Source organism: Chamaea fasciata, unplaced genomic scaffold (genome assembly GCF_029207755.1).
Source record: "Chamaea fasciata isolate MVZ Bird 193981 ecotype frontalis unplaced genomic scaffold, bChaFas1.0.hap1 SCAF_37, whole genome shotgun sequence".
NCBI lineage: Eukaryota > Metazoa > Chordata > Aves > Passeriformes > Sylviidae > Chamaea > Chamaea fasciata.
In genome coordinates, this window is record NW_027094122.1 from 2,050,537 (window position 1) to 2,070,863 (window position 20,327).

The 20,327-nt window shown below is 52.7% G+C and overlaps 1 protein-coding gene and 1 long non-coding RNA gene across 2 annotated transcripts; both read right to left on the reverse strand.

Annotated features, from left to right (window-relative positions):
- Nucleotides 1–16,833: 16,833 nt before the first annotated feature.
- Nucleotides 16,834–18,133, reverse strand: LOC136303577 (uncharacterized). The gene is made up of 3 exons (XR_010724252.1): nt 18,035–18,133; nt 17,290–17,424; nt 16,834–17,026 (listed from the first exon to the last, which is right to left on the reverse strand). It is a non-coding gene; the product is annotated as an uncharacterized lncRNA (long non-coding RNA).
- A 721-nt stretch (nt 18,134–18,854) lies between these two features.
- LOC136303576 (serine/threonine-protein kinase pim-1-like) lies at nt 18,855–19,934 on the reverse strand (the record flags this gene model as incomplete). The annotated part of the gene is made up of 2 exons (XM_066207208.1): nt 18,855–18,955; nt 19,592–19,934. Coding segments are annotated over 2 exons (444 nt in total), but the record flags the coding sequence as incomplete, so codon positions are not given.
- Between the last annotated feature and the right edge of the window lie 393 nt (nt 19,935–20,327).

A 20,327-nucleotide genomic window follows, 5' to 3' on the forward strand; every position in this document is an offset into this window, starting at 1 on the left:
ACAAGCTGATCTGGTGAAAGATGTCCCTGCTCATCGCAGGCGTTTGGATGAGATGAGCACTGCAGAGCTCTTCCCATCCCAACCATTCCAGGATTGCATGGGGAGAAGGGGCTGCTGGCTGGACTCCATCCACTCCCTTGACTCCTCCTTGTCTCTGCTGGAGCCCACATCCAGCAGCCAAAGCCAGCCCCTTCTCTGGCCTTTCCCCCCCTGCCCCAGGGGCTGCCAGAGCCAGGGAGGCACAGGTGACCTTGAGGCTTTGCAGGGCTCAGGCACAGCGGCTGTGCCAGAGTCAGGGCTGAGGTGTCACTCTGCGGGCTGGGGCAGAGCCCAGGCAGAAATGAGCCCTGAAGCAGCAGCTGTGCAGTGGGGGCCAGCAGGCCGGGCTGCCAAGGGAGGCTTCTGGCCATGGCCTGGAAGCAGCTGCTGCTGCCAAGGTGCCTTTGGTGCCTCAGGCTCTCCCTGGCACAGCTCCCAGCACGGCACTCTGCACTTGTGCCCGAGCCCTTCGTTGTGTTGGCTTGGCCTGGGGCTTTTCCTGCAGCGGGACCTGCCCTGGTCATGGCACAGGAAAGGCAGTTTCTCATGGAGCAGGAGGCTCTGCCTGGAATGGGCTCAAACAAGTCCAACAAGGCCCTGTTTACTTCAAAATTGCTTCCTAGAGCACTATATTCTATATAATTGTTACAGCTCCTATACTGTGGAGTAAATAACTCTCTTTTCTCTATTTGCTCTGTTGTGTAAATAAATCTTTCTGTCTAATCCTGATCAGAATCAATCATAGCTGCATTTATGGAAATATATCTGGTATTGAATCGGTAATCCTGGGGGACAAATTGCATTGCAGTTCAATTCCACCTGTCCAGTCTTTTATACGTAAACCTTTGACAAAGTCTGGGACTAGGATTGGATCCAGCCACTCCCAGTCTCCTCTCTTAGATGGAATTTGAAAAGTCAGGCATCCTGGAGGGGTTTGAGGATCCATGGTGTCTGTTGGGTGTCATTTCTCCACCTCATGACTCAGCAGGAGTTTCTCCGGTGAAGAAATGAAGCTTTTGCCTGAAGCTCCCACTCTGCCCATGACAGGAAGCTGTCAGAGTCTGTCCAAGGATGTGATATGCCTCACGACTGTCTCCAATGATTGAGGACTGAGACCCCAGGCTCTGAAAGCAGCCCCTGGCCTGGCTGAGGTGGAACGCTTGCCAAGTCTCTGAGGACTGGTATGCATCTCCATGAGAGCGGAGTGCAAGAACAATGGAACTGGTCACAGTGGACTGAGCCAAGGCTGCCTGTCCAAACTGGTCTGTCCGTACTGGAGGTACGGTTTGCAGCTTGTTCCTGAGCACTCAGCCTTTACACAGCTGGTTCCCGCTTTGGCTCTGTGCCCCTTGCTTTGCTTCCCGCTTTGACCAACCTATAAAACCTCCGGAGACCCCCGCTCACTTTTGTGATCACCCCACTGGAGAAGATCGCGTCTATAGGCATCGTTAGGCGTCGAAGACTCGACCCTCCACGTTCATAGCTATAATCCCCTTCCCCTCTTTCTCTCTCTTTCTTATTTTTTTTTATTTCTCTCCCCACTATGGCATTTGTTGGCACTAAATAAAGGTGCATTTTTGATGGAGTAAACTGAGTTGTTCCCTGCTGTGTCTTTTGCGCTCTGAGATCCCTAAAACAAACCATCCGGTTCCCTGCATATATTTGTGGACCCTGACATGAAATGGGCGTCACGGTCAGGATCTTGATGGACAGAGGGGTTGCGGGTTTTGTATAGTTTGTAACAGGGGAAGGACCCTCGTCTCAGCCGCACCTAGCACGCCACTTGGGTGAGCGCTGTTAGAAAGCAAGGGGGGCCAGGGAAAATTCCCGCACACTGTATACACCCAGGCGTATAGCACTCCCTGTCATCAGGATTTCACAAAAGGATCTCATTGTGCAAAAGATGGGACTGTAGTTAGTTTTTGTGTGTTTTGGGCTGCTTGGTGTCGTTGAGGAGACAACTTTTTGGAACTAAGGTGAACCTCCCAGGCAGTTTTGGTCTCCTCGCCCATTCCAGGGAAGCAAAGGGAAACACAGTTTTAGCTGTGCCTTTGGTGTAACTTGAAGCGTACCTCCCTGAGAGTGGTTTTGGTCCCTGCACAAAATGAGTGAAAAAGATAAGAATGCATTTTATGCTTTGCTAGCCAAACATGGTGCTAGACCTTCTCCAGACGGAGAAAGGTGGGCACAGAATAATTGGTTTAACTTTGAAAAGATTGTAGATAGAATATATTCTTTGCAACATGATGCTAGATACAAACTGGGCAGAAATAAAACCATTCTTTGCTCAGTTTTGGGGGCCTGTCTTTCGGCAGCCATAGAAACCCGTTTTGAACGGGTAAGTGAAGAAAAAGCAGTCATAGAATCCCTGCAGAATTTGGTAGAAGCTTTGCAAAAACAATTAGAACAGGAAAGAAATCAGAATTATTTGCTGCAGATTTCTCTTGCAGAAGAGCGAAGCAAAAATTTAAAATCTGCAGATTTACCCACAGAAATAGAAGGAAAGGAGACATACAAAATGAAACAAATATACCCTCAGAAAGAATTAGTACACATGCAAAATTTGGAGTTGGAAATTCCAAAGTTGGAGAGTTGGAGAGTTGGAGAGTGGGGAGCACTGTTATTCCAACTTGAGACCTCTCATTAAAACTGAATATAATTATATAAATGAAGAGGATCATGATCCCCACATAACCACCAAAGAAATACCATACACAGCCACTGAATTAGCTAAATTAAAGAAAGAATACTCCCGCCTCTCTAGTGAATCGGAGATGGAGTATGTTTTCAGAGTTTCCCTCACAGGGGGCGACCAAATTAAATTAAGTGAACAGGAAGCAAGTGGCTACTGGGGACATGGAGTTTTCTTAACAACAGGAAACACACATGCTCCATGGTCCCTGACACAGCGTGCAGCTCACTGGGCAGGGGAGTTAAACCCCCGAGAGAGGGGCGACCCTCTGGCAAGAGTCGGCACCTCAGACCAACTCCTAGAAAACATACACAAAGCTGCATGCTTGCAAATGATACAGGAAAGAAAATTAATCTCTGGCTATGAGTCACCAATGCAACAGCCTGTCAAACCTGAGATTATGACCCCCTTCATTCGAGGTTTGCCAGAGTCTCTTAAACCAACAGCAATTTTTCTTCAAAAAACAATAGCATCTATCTCCTCGGTATATAGACTTGAAAGATTTCTCGGACACACGAGATCAAACTGGTTCCACTGACTCCACTGACTCCTCACCTTTTACAACTCCTAGCACACAATCTAACAGCAGTTATAAACTTTGGACATGGAGTGAGGTAGCAGAGGAGTTAGTAAATTACAGTAGAAAATATGGACCAGTGAAGTACTCAGAGGACAAACCAGAAAAATCCAGAGGAGTCAGGCACATTGCTTCTCCTAATGAAAAACCAGAAAAGGGAAAACAAATTTCCAGCCGGCAGCAGCTGTGGTTGCTAGGGCTGAAAAGGGGAGTTCCACGAGAAGTAATGGATAAATTGCCGTATGATAAATTGGCTAAAATAATTTCCAATTGGCCCTGTCCCAAACCTATTGTGTGGGAATCATCCAACCAACAACCCAGTGCACCTCCTCTTCCACAAGCCTTGGACAACCAGCCACAACATTCCCCAACACAGGTTTTAAGCAATGAGACACAGCATGCTCTCTCCCCGCTTCAGGGAAGTGAAACACACCAACCTCCTTTAAACTAGAAACTCCGTTTCTCGATAGTGAGCGAAGAAACGGAGACTGGATGTTTTTGAGGAAGCTCACAAAGGACCCGAGAACAGGGGACATATTGATTACAGCAATAGTTGGCCCCAAACAAATATTAATAACTTTTGTTGTGGACACAGGGGCCCAAATCAGTGCATTGAAAATCACACACGCCCAAAAGTGTGGGCTTGTTCCCAGCAAAAAACGATGTTGTGTTTTAAATGCCCTAGGAACTACAGAGTCTATGAGTATCGCTCTAGTAAAACTCACACTGCCCGGAGAAGACAACCCAATAGCTGTCCAAATGGTCATCGGAAACATTCCTGACAGTTTGTTAGGGATGGATATACTTGCTGGGAGACAATGGGAAGACTCAGAAGGCTTTCTCTGGTCTTTCGGAGCTCCCAGCCTTAACATCAGGCTGCTACAAACAGCTCCCTCCCTACCGTTCAGCAAAATCCCTTCTGTGAAACAATATCCTTTACCCTCTGGTGCTAAAGATGGCATCAAGCCAGTCATTCAGGAATTGAAAGATCAAGGAGTAATTGTTAACACTCACAGCCCTTTTAACTCACCAATCTGGCCAGTTAAAAAACCCAATGGAAAGTGGAGACTGACAGTTGATTACAGACGGCTTAATGCCAACACAGACCCTCTTACAGCAGCGGCCCCAAATGCAGCTGAATTAATAATATCAATTCAGGAAAAAGCTCACTCTATTATGGCAACAATAGATGTTAAAGACATGTTTGTCATGATACCCATACAACAAGAAGATAGGGACCGTTTTGCCTTTACATGGGAGGGACAGCAATATACCTTCACACGTCTACCCCAAGGGTAGCGACACTCCCCCACTTTAGCCCACCATGCTTTAGCCCAAGAATTAGAAGAACTATCTAAACCTGACACTGTAGCTGTTTACCAATCCATAGATGATATTTTAGTGGGAGGGGAAGAAAAAGAAGTAGTGGAGGATGTTCAACAGAAAATAATTTCCCACTTAGAAAGCCTTGGTTTGCAGATCCCCTCAGAAAAAATACAAAAACCTTCTCAAGAAGTGAAATTTTGAGGCATCTGGTGGAAAGGAGGTATGACATGCATCCCACCAGACACCCTAACTTCTTTAGATCAAATCAAGATGCCCGAATCTAGAAAAGAACTCCAACAAGCTCTAGGACTATTGGTATTTTGGAGAAAACACATTCCAGATTTTTCAATTATTGCCAGACCTCTTGATGATTTGTTGAGAAAGGGAGTAAAATGGGACTGGAGCCCTTCTCAGGAAGAAGCATTACAATTGTTGATTTTTGAAGCCACAGCTCATCAGGCCCTAGGCCCTATCCACCCAGCAGATCCTTTTCAGGTAGAATGGGGATTTGCTACCTCAGGATTGTCAGTACATATATGGCAAAGGGGTCCTGAAGGCCCAATCAGACCTGTTAGCTTCTACTCCAGTGGCTCGAAAGATGCTGAAAAAAAATATACAACTTGGGAGAAAGGCTTATTTGTTGTTACCCAAACTCTCATAGAAGTAGAAAAAATCACAAGAAAACAACCAATTGTGTTGAGAGGTCCCTTTAAAGTCATTAAAATAGTGATCACAGGGACTCCACCTCCTGAAGGGGTAGCACAACGAGCCTCAGTAAGGAAATGGTATGCACAAATAGAGCATTATAATAACATCTTTTCAATTACTGAAGGCGCTGTGAAAAATTTACCAATACAAGACACAGAGAATCTGAATAGCAGCCAAGACAAACCTGCCTCAGTTCTTAAAATAGCCCCTCCCTTCTCCCCTGAGCAAACAGCACATTCATGGTTTACTGAGGCCTCAGCTAAGCGTGAAGGAAAAGTGTGGAAATACAGAGCTGTAGCTTTGCACACTTCTTCTGCAGAGCGGATCATTACAGAAGGGGAAGGCAGTGCCCAAATATGGGAACTTAGAGCTGTTTGGAGTGTTTTCCAGAGGGAGGCACAAAACACCTCTCTTGTCTGTATTTACACTGACTCCTATGCTGTATATAAGGGCTGCACTGAACGGCTGCCTTTCTGGCAACAGAATGATGGGGAAGTTAACAGAATTCCAGTGTGGCAGAAAGAAAAGTGGCAAGAAATTTTACAAATTGCAAGTCAAGGGAATTTTGCTGTAGGGTGGGTAGCCTCTCACCAGACAGATGATAATCCAGCAGGAGAATGGAATACAGAGCTGATGAATTAGCAAAATTAAGTCCTCTGAAAAAGGATGAAATCACTGAAGATTGGGAGCACTTATTAGAATGGCTGCATGTAAAACGACAACACACAGGTACAAAAGATTTATCCAAGGAAGCTCATGCCCGGGCTTGGCCCGTTACCAGAGAAATGTGTAACACCTGCATTTCAGCCTGTGAGCAGTGTCACAAACGGCTAGAAAGACATCCTTTGGAGGATGACCCACTACACTTGAGGACAGGTAAAGGCTTATGGGATGCATGGCAGGTAGATTACATGGGTCCCTTTAAGCAATCAGGAGGTAAACATTTTGTGTTAGTGGGGGTTGAGATTACATCTGGATTAGTTCAGGCCGAGGCATTTAAAAGGGCTACAGGGGAAAACACTGTTAAAGCATTGCAGACATGGTTCGGGACTTTCCCAAAACCACAGGAAGTTCAATCTGATAATGGGTCACACTTTACTGCTAAAGTAGTACAGGAATGGGCAAAAGGTGAAGGGATAAAATGGACTTTTCACACTCCCTATTACCCTCAAGCTAACGGAATTGTAGAAAGGACTAATGGTCTTTTAAAACGACTTCTGAAACCACAAGAGGGAGGCTGGGATGGCCGGTTGCATAAAGCTGTGCAAAGTGAAAATGAAAGATGGGGGGTAAATGGGTGCCCCAAAATTACTGCTTTTTGCCCAAATCCTCTGAGCTTAATCTCCTCACAAAGAGGACCAAATGATCCCGAAACTCCAGTTCATTACCCGGGACACCCTGTTTTGGTAGACCTCCCTACGGTGGGAGAAGTACCACTTGTGTTGAAAACTTCTCTGAATAAAGTTGCGTGGATAGCATCTGATGCCTTAGGAAAAGAACATCGGATAAATACCCGCTGGATAATTCCATCGTTTTAATGTTCTGCCCTTAGGTGGCAGATTTTTCTGTGTTTTCCTATTGCAGGAGAACTCTGAGGGGACACTTCAAGTGACATGAAAACAAAATAACCATGTTAACATTATTAATACTTCTCTGTATCCTGCCACACTCCCATGGCCAGGAGCCAGCTGAGTGGCCGTGGTCTGAAGCCACTGTTAGATATACCAGTACTCAAGAATCACATCCCAGAAGTCGTCACCTGAACCTGGCAACCTCAGGGTATCATGGTGGTCCACGTGAGTGGGGATGGGATAAGAATGAACGGGTTACAACTCTAAATGGTACAGTTGGTTTGGGGATATTTTTGTGGGCGGATGTTGGGATCGGGATTGTGTGGGGCTGGGTGGGTGGGATGTGGTTTGATAGTAAATCAAACTTGGAGAGTTCTTGATCACATGGACTGGGATCACATGGACTGGGATTTCACAGGCTGGACCATCTGGATCAGAACCATAGAGACTGGGATCATCTGGACCGGGGTGGCCGCCTCGGAACGATGCGAACCGAGGCGGTCCCGCCCGGCCCTGGGCAACCTCCCCGTCCCTCCCAGTCCCGCCCGGCGGCGCGGCCAAAACTCCCCGGAGCGAGCGCGGCGGTCCCGGAGCGATCCTGGAGCCGATCCCGGAGCGATTCCGGGTCCGATCCCGGTCCCTGTTTCGGCCTCGGTCTCAGTCTCGGTCCCGGAGCGCTCCCGGTGCTGATTCCGGTCGCGGTGCCGATCTCGATCCCGGAGCGGTGCCAGTCTCGGTGCCAGTGCCGGTTCCAGTTTCAGTCCTGGTCTCAGTCTCGGTGTCGGAGCGGTGCCGGTGCCGTTTTTGGTCCCGGAGTGCTCCCAGTGCCAATCCCAGTCTTGGTCCCGGAGCGGTGCCAGTCTCGGTGCTAGTTCCGGTGCCGGTCTCGGTCTCGATCCCGGAGCGCTCCCGGTCTGGGTTCTGGCCGCAGTCCTGGAGCAGTCCTGGTGCCGGTGCCGGTTCCGAAGCGCTCCCGGCGCCGGTCCCAGTGTCGGTGTCGGTCTCAGTCTTGGTTCCGGTACTAGTTCTGGTGCCGGTTTCGGTGTCGGTCCCACAGTGCGGGTCCCGGAGCGGTGCGGATCTCGGTTCCGGATTCGGTCTCGGTCTTGGTGCTGGTGCCGTTTCTGGTGCTGGTCTCGGTCTCGGTGCCGGAGATTTTAGGGTCTTTTGGGTGATTTTAAGCCAAACCGGGCCCTTTTAGGACCGCGCGTTCCCTTGACCCCGCCCATTCCCCCTCAGAATTCCCGCCGTTCCCTGGACCCCGCCCCTTTCCCCGCCCAGTTCCCGCCCTTTCTCTGACCCCGCCTCGTTCCATTCGTTCCCCGCCCTTTCATTGGCCACGCCTCTTTTCCCTTGGGCCCCGCCTATCTGCTGGCGCGTTCCGTCCAGCGCATACGCAGACGACCCAGAAGTGGCTCTCCCGGGCGCCGCCATCGTTGTTCCCGGTCCCCCGAGCCGGCTCCGGCGTGTCCGAGACCTGCGGTGGGGGAATGGGGGTCTATAGCGGATCTATAGGGGATCCATAGGGGATCTATAGGGGTCTGAGAGGACCTGGAAGTCTCCTTAGAGGATTTGGTGGGGGATCTGCAGGAGATTTGGGGCGGTCTGTAGGGGCTTTAGGGCGGTCTGGGGATCCCTAAAGGGGGCTGGGCGGGTCTCGGGCCTCTATCGGGGTCTGGGGCTCTGTAGAGGGTCCAGCGGGGTCCGTAAAGGGGGTCGGGGCGTCCCTAAATGGGGTCTGGGTGTCTGTGGGGGATTTGGGGGGTCTCTGTGGCGTTTTGGTGGGTTGGGGGGTCTGTAGGGGATCTCTAGGGGTCAGCGGGAGCCTGTAGCGGGTCCGGAGAGGTCTGGGGGTGTCTGTGGGTCCCTGTGGGGGATTTGGGGGGTCTGGGGGGGTCTGGAGGTCCCCAGGGGGGTCTGAGGGGATATATAGGGGCTCGATAGAGGGTCCGGGGGCGCCTGGGGGACCCTATAGGGGATCTGGGGTTCTCTGCATGGGATGTGAGGGGGTCTGGGGGAGTCTTGGCATCTCCATAGTGGAGTTTTGGGGCCCATAAAGGAAATTTTTGTGAATTTTTGGCTCTGTACAGCTAATTCTCGGAAATTTGGGGTCCAAATTGGGCAATTTTGGGCACTCTGTTGGGATTTTTATTTTTAATTTTGGGGCCTCTGTTAGGAATTTTGGGGAATTTTGGAGGAATTTTGGGTCCAAACGTAGGAACTTGTGGAATTTCCTGTCCAAGCGTGGGAATTTTGGGTAATTTTGGGTCCTAACTTGGGAATTTGGGGAATTCTTTTTCCTAGATATCCTCTTCAAGTTCTCGGTGAGTGGCAGCACGGCACGGGCAAGTCCTGCCTGCTGCACAACTTCATTGAGAGCAAGTGTAGGAATTTCTGTGAATTTTCAAGGATTTTGGCAGTTCTAGGGGGTCGTGGGATTTTTGGGAATTTTGGAGGGATTTTTTTTCATTTTGGGGGACGTCTTGTGTATTTTGAGGGGATTTTTGAGGTATTTTTAGGACTTTTGGGGTGGTGTTTTTGCATTTTTAGAGTGTTTTCTGTTGCTGTTTGCGGGCTTTGGGGAATATGTTGGGAATTTTGAGAAATCTGAGGAGTTGGGGGATTTTTAGATAATTTTGGAGAATTTTTGGGGAGTTTGGGGGGTTTTTAAAATATTTCTGGACATTTTTAGGATTTGGATTTTTTGGTTTTTTTCTTTTATCTTCTGGGTGATTTTTGTTGGTGTTTAGGGAAATTTTTGGACTTTTTTGGAATTTGGGAAATTCTGGGTAGTCTGGGAAATTTTGGGAATATTACTGGAATTTTTGCAGGCATTTTCTGGGTTTTTTTCTTTTTTGAGCTATTTTGAGGCTTTTTGCAGTTTGTTTTTTTCTATAGTTTTCTTTTTGTATGCAATTTTGGGGGGATTTTTTTTTTAATTTTTTGGGAATTCTGTGTCTCCGGGCGCTCCCCCATCCTGCGGCATTTTGGGCAATTTTCTGTCACTCTTGGGTCATTTTTGGTCACGCTTTGGGTCATTTTCAGCCATATTTTGTAATTTCAGTGGCATTTCTAGTCAGTTTGGGGTCATTTGGGGGCCATTTTGTGGCCATTTTCTGTCACTTTTCGGGCATTTTTGGTCTCTTTAGGGGCGTTTTTGGTGCCGTTGGAGCCATTTTTTGCCGGTCTCAGTCCCGGTCTCCGGGCGGTGCCGGTCCCGGTGCCGGTCCCGGTGCCGGTCTTGGTCCCGGAGCGCTCCCGGCGCCAATCTCGTTCTCAGTCCCCGTCCCTGGGCGGTGCCAGTCTCGGGGCTGGTTCCGCTGCCGCTCTCGGTCCCGGTCTCGGTCCCAGTCCCGGAGATTTTAGGCGGGTTTGGGTAATTTTAGGCCAAACTGGGCAGGTTTAGGGTGGATTTTCGGCCCCTTTGGATGATTTTAGGCCAAATCTGGTGGGTTTTAGGGTGGGCTTTAGGTACATTTCATTGATTTTAAGCCAAACCAGGTCTTTTCAGGGTTGATTTGACGCCCTTTTTAGGAGTTTTAAGGGGATTTTTTGCCATTTTGTGTGGATTTAAACCAGTCTGGGCAATTTTAGATGATATTGGTTGGGTTTAGACCCCTTTAGATGATTTTATCCCCAACGGGCTGATTTTAGACCGAACCCTGTGGCTATAGGGTGGCTTTTAGTGCCCTTTGGGTGATTTTAGGCCACTTTGTGGGGATTGCAGGCCTCTTAGGGTGATTTGAGGCCAAACCTGATCCGTGTGAGGGTGGATTTTAGGCCCTTTTGGAGAAATTTAGGCGCATTTTGGTGATTTTAAGCGAACCCGGGTGGTTTTAGGACCGCGCGTCGCCTTCGCCCCGACTCTTTCCCCTCACGATTCCCGCCCTGTCCCTGACCCCGCCCCTTTCCCCTCCCAGTTCCCGCCCTTTCCTTGGCCCCGCCCTCCCAGGCCGGGCCCGGGCCCGGGGGAGGAGGAGGAGGGAGGGAGGAAGAGGCGCAGCGGCGGCAGGAGCGGGAGGAGAAGACGAGCGGAGGGAGCGGCGGCTCCAGCGCTCCCTGAACTGGCGGCACCGCCGGGATCATCGCCCCCCATCCCGCAGGGGGCGGGGAGGGGGAGCTCGCCCCAAATATCCCGGGGGGTCCCTGGGTTTGGGGTTTGTTGGGGGGATGTTTGGAGCTCGCGGGGATCCAAAGCCGAGCAGCAGATGCCCCTCGGGGGGACATCGGGGGCTCCCCGGGAGGTGTTTTTGGGGTGTCCCGGTGTCGGCAGAGCCGGGGCGGGGGGCGGGGGAACACCGGGTTTGGGGAGCCCGGGAGAGCCGCCGCTTCCCTGAGCGGGAGCCCAGAGAGAGGAGAGCCCAGAACCGCAAAGCGGGGAGCCCGAGAGGGGGGGGACCCCTGGGATTGCCGGGACCCCGTTAGGGGCTGGAGGGGCGGGATGGCCGGGAAGAGGGTTCGGGAGTCGCGGTGCTGGAAGTGGCTGCTCCCGGTGTAAGCCCAGTCACTCCCAGTATCCGTAGGTGGGGAGACAGAAGAGGGGGGAGCTTTTCGGGTTCCTGGGACTCGCCGCAGCCCGGGGAGGGCAGGCACCGAGCAGACGGGGGATCTCCTTCCCCTTCCCTGTGACACGGAGGCAAATCCCATCCTGTCCTTGTCCTTCCTCCCCCAGACAAGGAGCCGAGCATGGAGAGCAGGGAGAACAAATCCCCGCGGCAGAAGCTCGTGGCAGAGGCCGTTTTGAGCGGCTCCACGGCGCAAGAATGCAACGGAGAGGAAAAGGGCCAGAGGTTCCTGAGGAGGAGGGGCTGCAAACGCAGCTGGCGAGGATGTGAGGAGGAAAGAGCCAGGCCGGGCCGGGAAGGCGGCCGGAGATGGAGCCAGAGCTCAGAGCTGGTGGTCCACGAGCAGCTTCGTGATGGGGAGAAGCCCCACAAGTGCTCCGAGTGTGGGAAGAGCTTCAGCCAGGCCAACAGCCTGATCTGCCACCAGAGCATTCACACAGGTGAACGACCCTACGAGTGTGGGGAATGTGGGAAGAGCTTCAGCCAGAGAATCAACCTGATCCAGCACCAGAACATCCACACTGGGGAAAGGCCGTACAAGTGTGGGGAGTGTGGGAAGGGCTTCAGGGGCAGAGCCAACCTGAACTTCCACCAAAGGATCCACACTGGGGAGAAGCCCTACGAGTGTGGGGAATGTGGGATGAGCTTCAGCCAGAGGTCCAGCCTACTCCGCCACCAGATGTTCCACACAGGGGAACGACCCTACGAGTGTGGGGAATGTGGGAAGAGCTTCACAGAGAGAGCCACCCTGACTGAACATCAGAACATCCACACTGGGGAAAGGCCGTACACGTGTGGGGAATGTGGGAAGGGCTTCAGGCAGAGAGCCAACCTGAGGCTACACCAAAAGATCCACACTGGGGAGAGGCCCTATGAGTGTAGGGAATGTGGGAAGAGTTTCATCCAGAGTTCAAGTCTGATCAGCCACCAAAGCATCCACACCGGAGAGAGACCCTATGAGTGTGGGGAATGTGGGAAGAGCTTCAGTCTGAGGTCCAGGCTGATCTTTCGCCATAGAATCCACACTGGGAAAAGGCCCTACAAGTGTGGGGAATGTGGGATGAGCTTCAGGCGGAGCTCCCACCTGATCCTCCACCAAAGGACCCACACCGGGGAACGGCCCTACGAGTGTGGGGAATGTGGGAAGAGCTTCAGCCAGAAAATCAACCTGATCCAACACCAGAACATCCACACTGGGGAAAGGCCGTACAAGTGTGGGGAATTTGGGAAGGGCTTCAGCCACAGAGCCAGCCTGAGCTTGCACCTAAAAATCCACACTGGGGAGAGGCCCTACAAGTGTTGCCAGTGTGGAAAGGGGTTTCGGGTCAGCAGCAAGCTCCTTGAACACCAGCAGACACACACAGAGGAGAGGCCCTTCCGCTGCCCCGACTGCGGGAAGGGCTTCAGGCACAACCCCAACCTCATCATCCACCGGCGCATCCACACTGGGGAGAGGCCCCAAGAGTGTCCCCAGTGTGGGAAGAGCTCACAGAGCTCAGCCTTGACCCAACACCAACCAAGGCACCATCAGGAAAGCCCTGCCAGTGCCCCCAGTGCAGAAAGAGCTTCAAGCTCTGCTCCAGCTCCAGCCCCCACTGGAGGAGCCACATTGGGCAGAGCCCCGGTGACCCACATTCCCTGTGTTCCGTGTTGGGAAGTCACCTTGCCGATTATCCTTTTGATTAGACCTTAATTATTTTCTCTTCTCCCTCTCTTTGTACTGCAAAAGCCAAGAGAGATTGTAGCCCTGCTTTCGTGCCTGAGATCTTTTGGTTTTGTGAAATTCTTTTCTCAGGGAATTTTCTGTAAACAAGAGGAGTGTTTTTCTAAAAACTGTAGCATTGTTTTTCATTCCTTTTCCTAGGAGAGACTTCTTGATGTCCCTCTGGTCTGACTAGTGTGATTGATGAGGTTTGTCTTTTTGTCACCAATCAGATTGGTCTGTGTAAAATACTAAGGGAGACACATTCGAAAAACTAAAGGAGTCATTTTCAGCCTTGGGAAGCTCCGAGTCTCCCAGCTCGGTCCCGCCCAGTCCCGCCCGGAGGCGCGGCCAAAACTCCCCGGAGCGAGCGCGGCGATCCCGGAGCGATTCCGGGTCCGATCCCCGTCCCGGTTTCGGGCTCGGTCTCAGTCTCGGTCTCGGATCAGCGCCAGTGTCGGTGCTGGTTCCGGTGCCGGTCTCGGTCTGTCCCGGAGCGCTGCCGGTCTCGGTTCTGGCCGCGGTCCGGGAGCCTTCCCGGGGCCGGTTGCGGAGCGCTCCCGGTGCCGGTCGCATTGTCGGTCGTGGTCTCAGTCTTGGTCCCGGTACCAGTTCTGGTGCCGGTTTCGGTGTCGGTGTCGGTCCCAGTGCCGGTGCCTGTGCGGGACCGGTCTCAGTTGCGGTGACGTTCTCAGCCTTGGTGTTGCTGCGGGTTCCGGTGCTGATCTTGTCTCGGTCTTGGTCCCGTTCCCGGAGATTTTTGGCCCATTTGGATGATTTGAAGCTAAACCTGGTGGATTTACGGTGGATTTTCGGCACAATTGGCGATTTTAGGCGAAACCGGGCGGTTTTAGGACCGCGCGTTCCCTTGACCCCGCCCCTTTCCCATCCCAGTTCCCGCCCTTTCCTTGGCCCCGCCCTCCCAGGCCGGGCCCGGGCCCGGGGGAGGAGGAGGAGGGAGGGAGGAAGAGGCGCAGCGGCGGCAGGAGCGGGAGGAGAAGACGAGCGGAGGGAGCGGCGGCTCCAGCGCTCCCTGAACTGGCGGCACCGCCGGGATCATCGCCCCCATCCCGCAGGGGGCCGGGGAGGGGGACCTCGCCCCAAATATCCCGGGGGGTCCCTGGGTTTGGGGTTTGTTGGGGGGATGTTTGGAGCTCGCGGGGCTCCAAAGCCGAGCAGCAGATGCCCCTCGGGGGGACATCGGGGGCTCCCCGGGAGGTATTTTTGGGGGGTCCCGGTGCCAGCAGTGGCTGCTCCCAGTATGAGCCCGGTCAGTCCCAGTATGAGCCCAGTCTGTGAAAAACAATGTTCACTTTCTATGTAAATTTTCAGAAACAGGTTTAATAGAAAATGAGTCAGTTAGGAGTTAAAAAAAAAGCTAAGTACGTTTGGCCGGTTGACTTGGCATTTAGCCAAGTCCACACTCTTCTGTATCAGAGTCATTCTTTAAATACCATTTCCATTGTATCAACCTGTTGAATGTTCATATTTTTCCATAAACTAGTTTCCATATTCCGGGAACTGTTTTGCATGGTCCCTCCTTGGGTCCACTGTTTTAGGGCATGCGTGTTTCTTGGCTGTGTCTTCATTATCACCTCCAGCTTGGGCCTTGGTCCATACTTTCTTCAGATGGTAGATGCTGATAGTTGGTATCTCAATAGCAGAGTCTCCTTTACATGTTCACTAGATGTTATCCCAACCAAACAGACAGTTTAAGCATACTATATCATCTAGTACCTCTATGCCTAATTTTCTTTACTAATAGCAGAACTAAAAAAACTTACATCATTACACAATATTCTTAACCATATAGAACACATCTTGCAAAAAGCCAAGTTTATAATATGCATTTATAACACCGGTCAGTCCCAGTATGAGCCCAGTCACTCCCAGTACCCGTAAGTGGGGAGACAGAAGAGGGGGGAGCTTTTTGGGTTCCTGGGACTCCCAGCAGCCCGGGGAGGGTGGGGACTGAATAGATGAGGGACCCCAATAAAAGTGTGACCCCCCAACAGCTGGGACAGGGGGGAACCAGTTTGGGCCTTGGAGCTGCAGGTGGACACAGGCAGCTGCTTCTGCTCCCTCTGTTCAGCAGTGTCCCCGTGTTCAGCAGTGCTGCTCCATCAGTCTGTGCCCAGCAACGGGGAAAAGCCTCAGCCCTGCAGGGCCAGCGGGAAGGGAGCTGCTCCATACAGGAACAGGGAACAAAGGAAACACATTCTTTAGGATGTGTTTTCTGTTAAAAAAAAAAAAAAAAAGAAAGAAAAATAAAAGAGAAAAGAGAAAACCGGAAAAAATACAAAAGATAAAAACTGCCCAAAAACCGTGTAGTTAAAAGTCTTCCATAAGTGTGGATTAAAAAGATGTAAGTGATGTTTTGAAATGAGAACTCAGTTGCTTTGTAAATGTGCTCGTGGCAAGGATTCATCAGCTGCATTCTTTTGCAGATTTTGGAATTATTTTCTAATATGAAGTAAATTTAAACTTAAAGCAATAGGAAATTGAAAGATGGATTGTGCACGTCTGCATCTTGAGTGTAAAAATTTGGCAGTTTGAAACTTGGAGCAAAAGTGTTGCAAATGAAAGTTTTAAATCCCAATGGATTGTGTGACAGCAGTTTTTCCTATACTATGTGTAGCAGCCCAAGGATTTCATCAGTGGGGTGGTGGGTGCTTTTAGCTTTGTCCTGTGCCACTCTGGGATGTCATGAAACAGGACTTCACCTGCCACCAGCCCGCGTTTCCCTCTGCCACCCCAGCTCCGTGGACCTTGTGTCCCCCAAAGCAGACACAAAGTTTTCCTGCTGCTCTCCCTTTGCACAAATCCACAGAGAGCTGGGATTGTTCCAAGTTTTGTCTCTCCATTGTGCCACATTCCTAAAGAACCAGCATCCCATCCCGATGAATACAGCAAGTTACACTGATGGTTGTCAGCTCCATTTCCTGCCTAGAAATCCTGAAACTGCTTCTAAATGCTGCTCTCCTCAGCTCTTAGACACCTACTCACACAAAGCTGGGAAAAAATCCCCTGGCTTCCGGCTTACAAGTGAGCCAAAGTTAGAGCTCTGTGGAAAATCTCTATCCATCCCTATCCTTTTAATACATCTGTATGTGGGGTGTGCATGGATGTGTCTTGTATAGAAAGGAAGGAGTGCACAAGCACCGTGCCCGACACTTTCCCTCTCTGTGTTCATTCCATACCCATGGGTACAAAGACATTATGGAAACCCTGGCGCAGACAGAGCCTTCTGTGCATGGATACAGAGACATCCAAGAGCCCCTTGGTCATCCTGCTGGAAGGACGACAAAAAGGGAGTGGGAACTCAGCAGTGAGGAGAGCTGAGGGCTGGAGAGCAGCTCTGAATGACACTAAAATGTCTCTGGGCCTCTGAGACATTGCTACTCTTCAGCCAGTGCCAGTCCCTAAGCCTGGGACTCAGTCTTCCTCATGCTGAGGGGCACCAAGGAAGGCAACAGTGTGATGGAGACTGGCATGGGCTGGGAACTCACCGGGGAAAAATAGAGAGCATTGTGAAGGAAAAGGCAGGTGGAGGACAGAACTGTTCAGAGAAGAGCTGAGCTACAGCTTGAGCAAGCTTAAAAATGTCATTTGGGGCCATCCCAGATTGATTTCATTTCAGAAGGTATTGAAGAAGTTTATTTTTTGGGCGGTATCATGTTTTCTCTTGGAGATGTACACTGCAAACTTGAGCCGCATTGCCAAAATGCTCAAGGCAAGTCTCTGCTGCAGGGCACACCGTTTCTTCTTTGGCTGATTCCGGCCCAGTGCTGAGCCCAGCAGAGCCCTGGCAGAGCCCAGAGCAGCCTCAGCACCCGCAGAGCCCGGCTGCAAGGACAGAAACCAGAAACCGCCCGTCAGCTGAAGGCTCCTGTGCCCTTGTCCCAGCCGCCCGCGGTGCCCAGGCCACGCTGGCCGTGCTCAGGGCTGGGCCCAAAGCTGCCCATCATTGCTAGCAGGACATGTGCCCAGCCTGCAGCCAGCCACGGCGCATCCAGCCCTCAGCAGCTGCCCAGAGCAAGATGCTCCTGTGCTGGCTGCCATCTCCCAAAAGCTCTTACCCCACCCGTGCCAAGAAGACGGGGACCCACCTCACGCCATCCGCCGCTGGAAGAAAAGCTGCTCCCAAACCACGTCCTCAGCCTTCTCCAAAGGCGCGGCCCATCCACGCCACAGATGGTCCCAAGCACTTCCCAATCCAAACTGGACACCACCTAGAACACTTCCTTTAGAAAAACAAACAACAAATTAACAGACAAAAAGGGGAAACAAGGGAAAAGGTAAAAGATGTGATCTCTGTCAGGGGCTTGAGGAAGGGCCAATTCCGACATGCTTGGGAAAAACCCACCCACCAGTGAGGGAAGCCCATGCTTTCACTCTTCCCCCCTGCACTGCCCCCCAAAATAATGGTGATCCCAAAGCAAACAAGGGCAGTGGAGCAGCCCAAGCCCTTCCTTGCCTGCCAAGCAAAGCAGCCCATGGACAGGCTCTGGAGTCCCACCTCTGCTCCCACCTTGGGGGTTTGTTTGTGTCGGGCTGGCTGCCCCAGCCCCAGCCCAGGGCACGGTGGGTGGTGGGGGCTGTTGGCAGGGCCAGGAGCCAACTCCCATTTCGTAACCACCCCAGCCTGTGCCCCCAGCCCTGCCAAAAAGCAGCTTGGCAGCCCACTGAACAATCAGTTGGACCTGCCCCAGCAAAGGGAGGAACCTGTGGTTCCTGGACAGGCCGTGCAATGCCCAAATCTGGGAGCATCCCCCTGTGCGTGGATTCATCTGCAAATTGGCTGTGGAGCCTGGCTTTGAAGAAGGTGCCAGAATCGAAGTCAATCATCTTCACCTTTGTGGTGGCCAGGTCCCAGAAGAGGTTTTCATCCTTGATGTTGTCCTCGCTGTCTCCAGCAGCAGCAGCTCCACCTTGTCCAGCTTCTCCAGGGGCTCCTTCTCGTTCCCTGGGGGTGAGACCAGGCTCTCAGGGCTCTGCCCAGGGCCCCAGCTGTCAGTGAACCAGGACAAGCAAAACCAGCCTGGATGGCAGCCACCAGTGCTGGGCAGAGCAGCTCGGCTCCAGCACGAGGGCTGCCTGTGCCCATCCCATGAGCCCTGCGCAGTGACACAGGCAGGACAAAAAGTCTGGCTTGCTCTGCTTCTGATCACCAAGGCATGTGTGCAGCTGGAACTTACCAGGGCCCTGCATCAAAGTGTGCCTGTGGCTCTCTCCCTTCTTCTAGGGCAGATGAGTATCCTGCATCCAAGGATCACAGAACAGGTCTTCTAATGAGGGCCTGTCCAAGGAGTGCACTGATAAACACCACCTGATCAGATCTTGGCAATCTGGGGAGAGAAACCAGAAGCCGCCAGTCAGTTGGAGAAAGCTCCTGTCCCACTATTCCCATGCCCAGGCCATGCTGCATGTGCTCAGAGCTGGGCCTAAACTTTCCCACCAATTCCCTGTTTTGGAGGAGATCAGGAGAGCAGGACATGTGCCACCTCCTCAGCAGCTGCCAAAGCAGGATGCTCACAAGCCAACTGCTGTTTCCCAGCACTGGTATTCCCCCCGTGCCCAGAGATGAGCATCCACCTTGAGAGAGCCGTTGTGGCAGGGAGAGCTGATGGCCCCAGCTGATCTTCTGACCCCTCCTGAAAGGGTGTCCTCCACAGACCATCTGGTGCAGCAGGATGCCCAGGGACCAGATGGTAGCTGGCTCGCCATAGTACCAGCCACAGTGGGTCCATTCCGGGGGGCTGTAGGATGGTGTTCCTATGGAATACAGATGGAGTTCATCAGGGGGATGCTGCTGCTCCCAGAGCCTGGCCCCAGCATCCCTGGGCATGCGGGGGCTGCACCAGTGGCACGTGGGGTGACCTGCTGCTCTCTCACCAGCACCAGTGACTTGTTTACAAACTCAGGGTTGGAAAAAAAGCTACTAGTGTCGGAAGGGGGCAGCGGAAGCCGTGGCAAGGCCTGGCCATGACATCCAAAGGAAAAACCCACTCGGCGCCGGGGAAAAACCATGCCCTCATCCTCCCTGCCTGCATTGCCCCAAAAAACATTATGAATCCAGGGCAAATAAGGCAGGCAGAGCAGCCCAAGCCCATTCTTGCCTGCACACCAAACTGGCTGCTGCACTGCTTCTAGCCCCCGCTTCTCTGCTACTCTCACCCACAGGTGTTTTTGTCGAGCTGCCTGCCCCAACCCCAGCGCCAGTCCTGGGCAGAGTGGCTGGCAAAGGCTGCCAGCAGGGCTGGAAGCTGGCCCCTCACACACCCCTGCTCAAAAGCCACTTGGCTGAAGACTCAGTGCCGTGTCTGGCAGCAAAAGGGAGAGTCCCTGCTGCCACAGCCAGGCTGGGCCATGAGATGCTGGGACCGGGAGCACACCCCTGCATGGGCTCACCTGCAAATTGAGTGTATGCTCTCTCTTGCAGGTAGGTGCCACAGCCAAAGTCAATCAATTTGGCCTGCCCGGTAGCCAGGTCAACCAAGATGTTCTGGGGTTTGATGTCCCTGTGCAGGACCCCGCAGCTGGTGCAGTGCCGCACAGCTTCCAGGACCTGGCGGAACAGCTCCCGCGCCACCTCCTCGGACAGGAACCTCCGTGCCCGAATGAAATGCTGGAGGTCCTGACACCGCTCCGGGCGCTCCAGCACCATCACGATGTTGTTGGAGAGCTCCACCCACTCCAGCAGCTGGACCACACCAGGGAAGCCAGTGGAGACCCTGTCCAGCAGCACGATCTCCAGCGGTGCGCTGGTGCCGTTGGGCTGTGGGAGGACCATGATGCCGTCAGTGGGGCTGAGGCCCTGCCAGGGGTGGGGAAGCGCTCACCCTGTCCGGGATGTTCTGCACCCTCCAGTGGCCGCACGCCCGCTCTCCCTCGAGGCGTCCTGGCGGATTCCACCCTGCCGGGCCTCGGCTCGTCCCCGCCCGGCACGCCCCGGCTTCTCCCGCTGGCCCCCGCTCACTCACCAGCTCTCCCCAGTGCTGGACGCGGTTCCGTGGCACCCTTTTGATGGCCACCTGCAAGGCAAGGGGAGCAGCGGGCTGAGCTCACCGCCCGCCCTGCCCAGCCCCATCCTCTTCCTCCTCCTCCGCCCTTCTCCTCCTCCTCCTGCACCCCCTCCTCCTGCGCC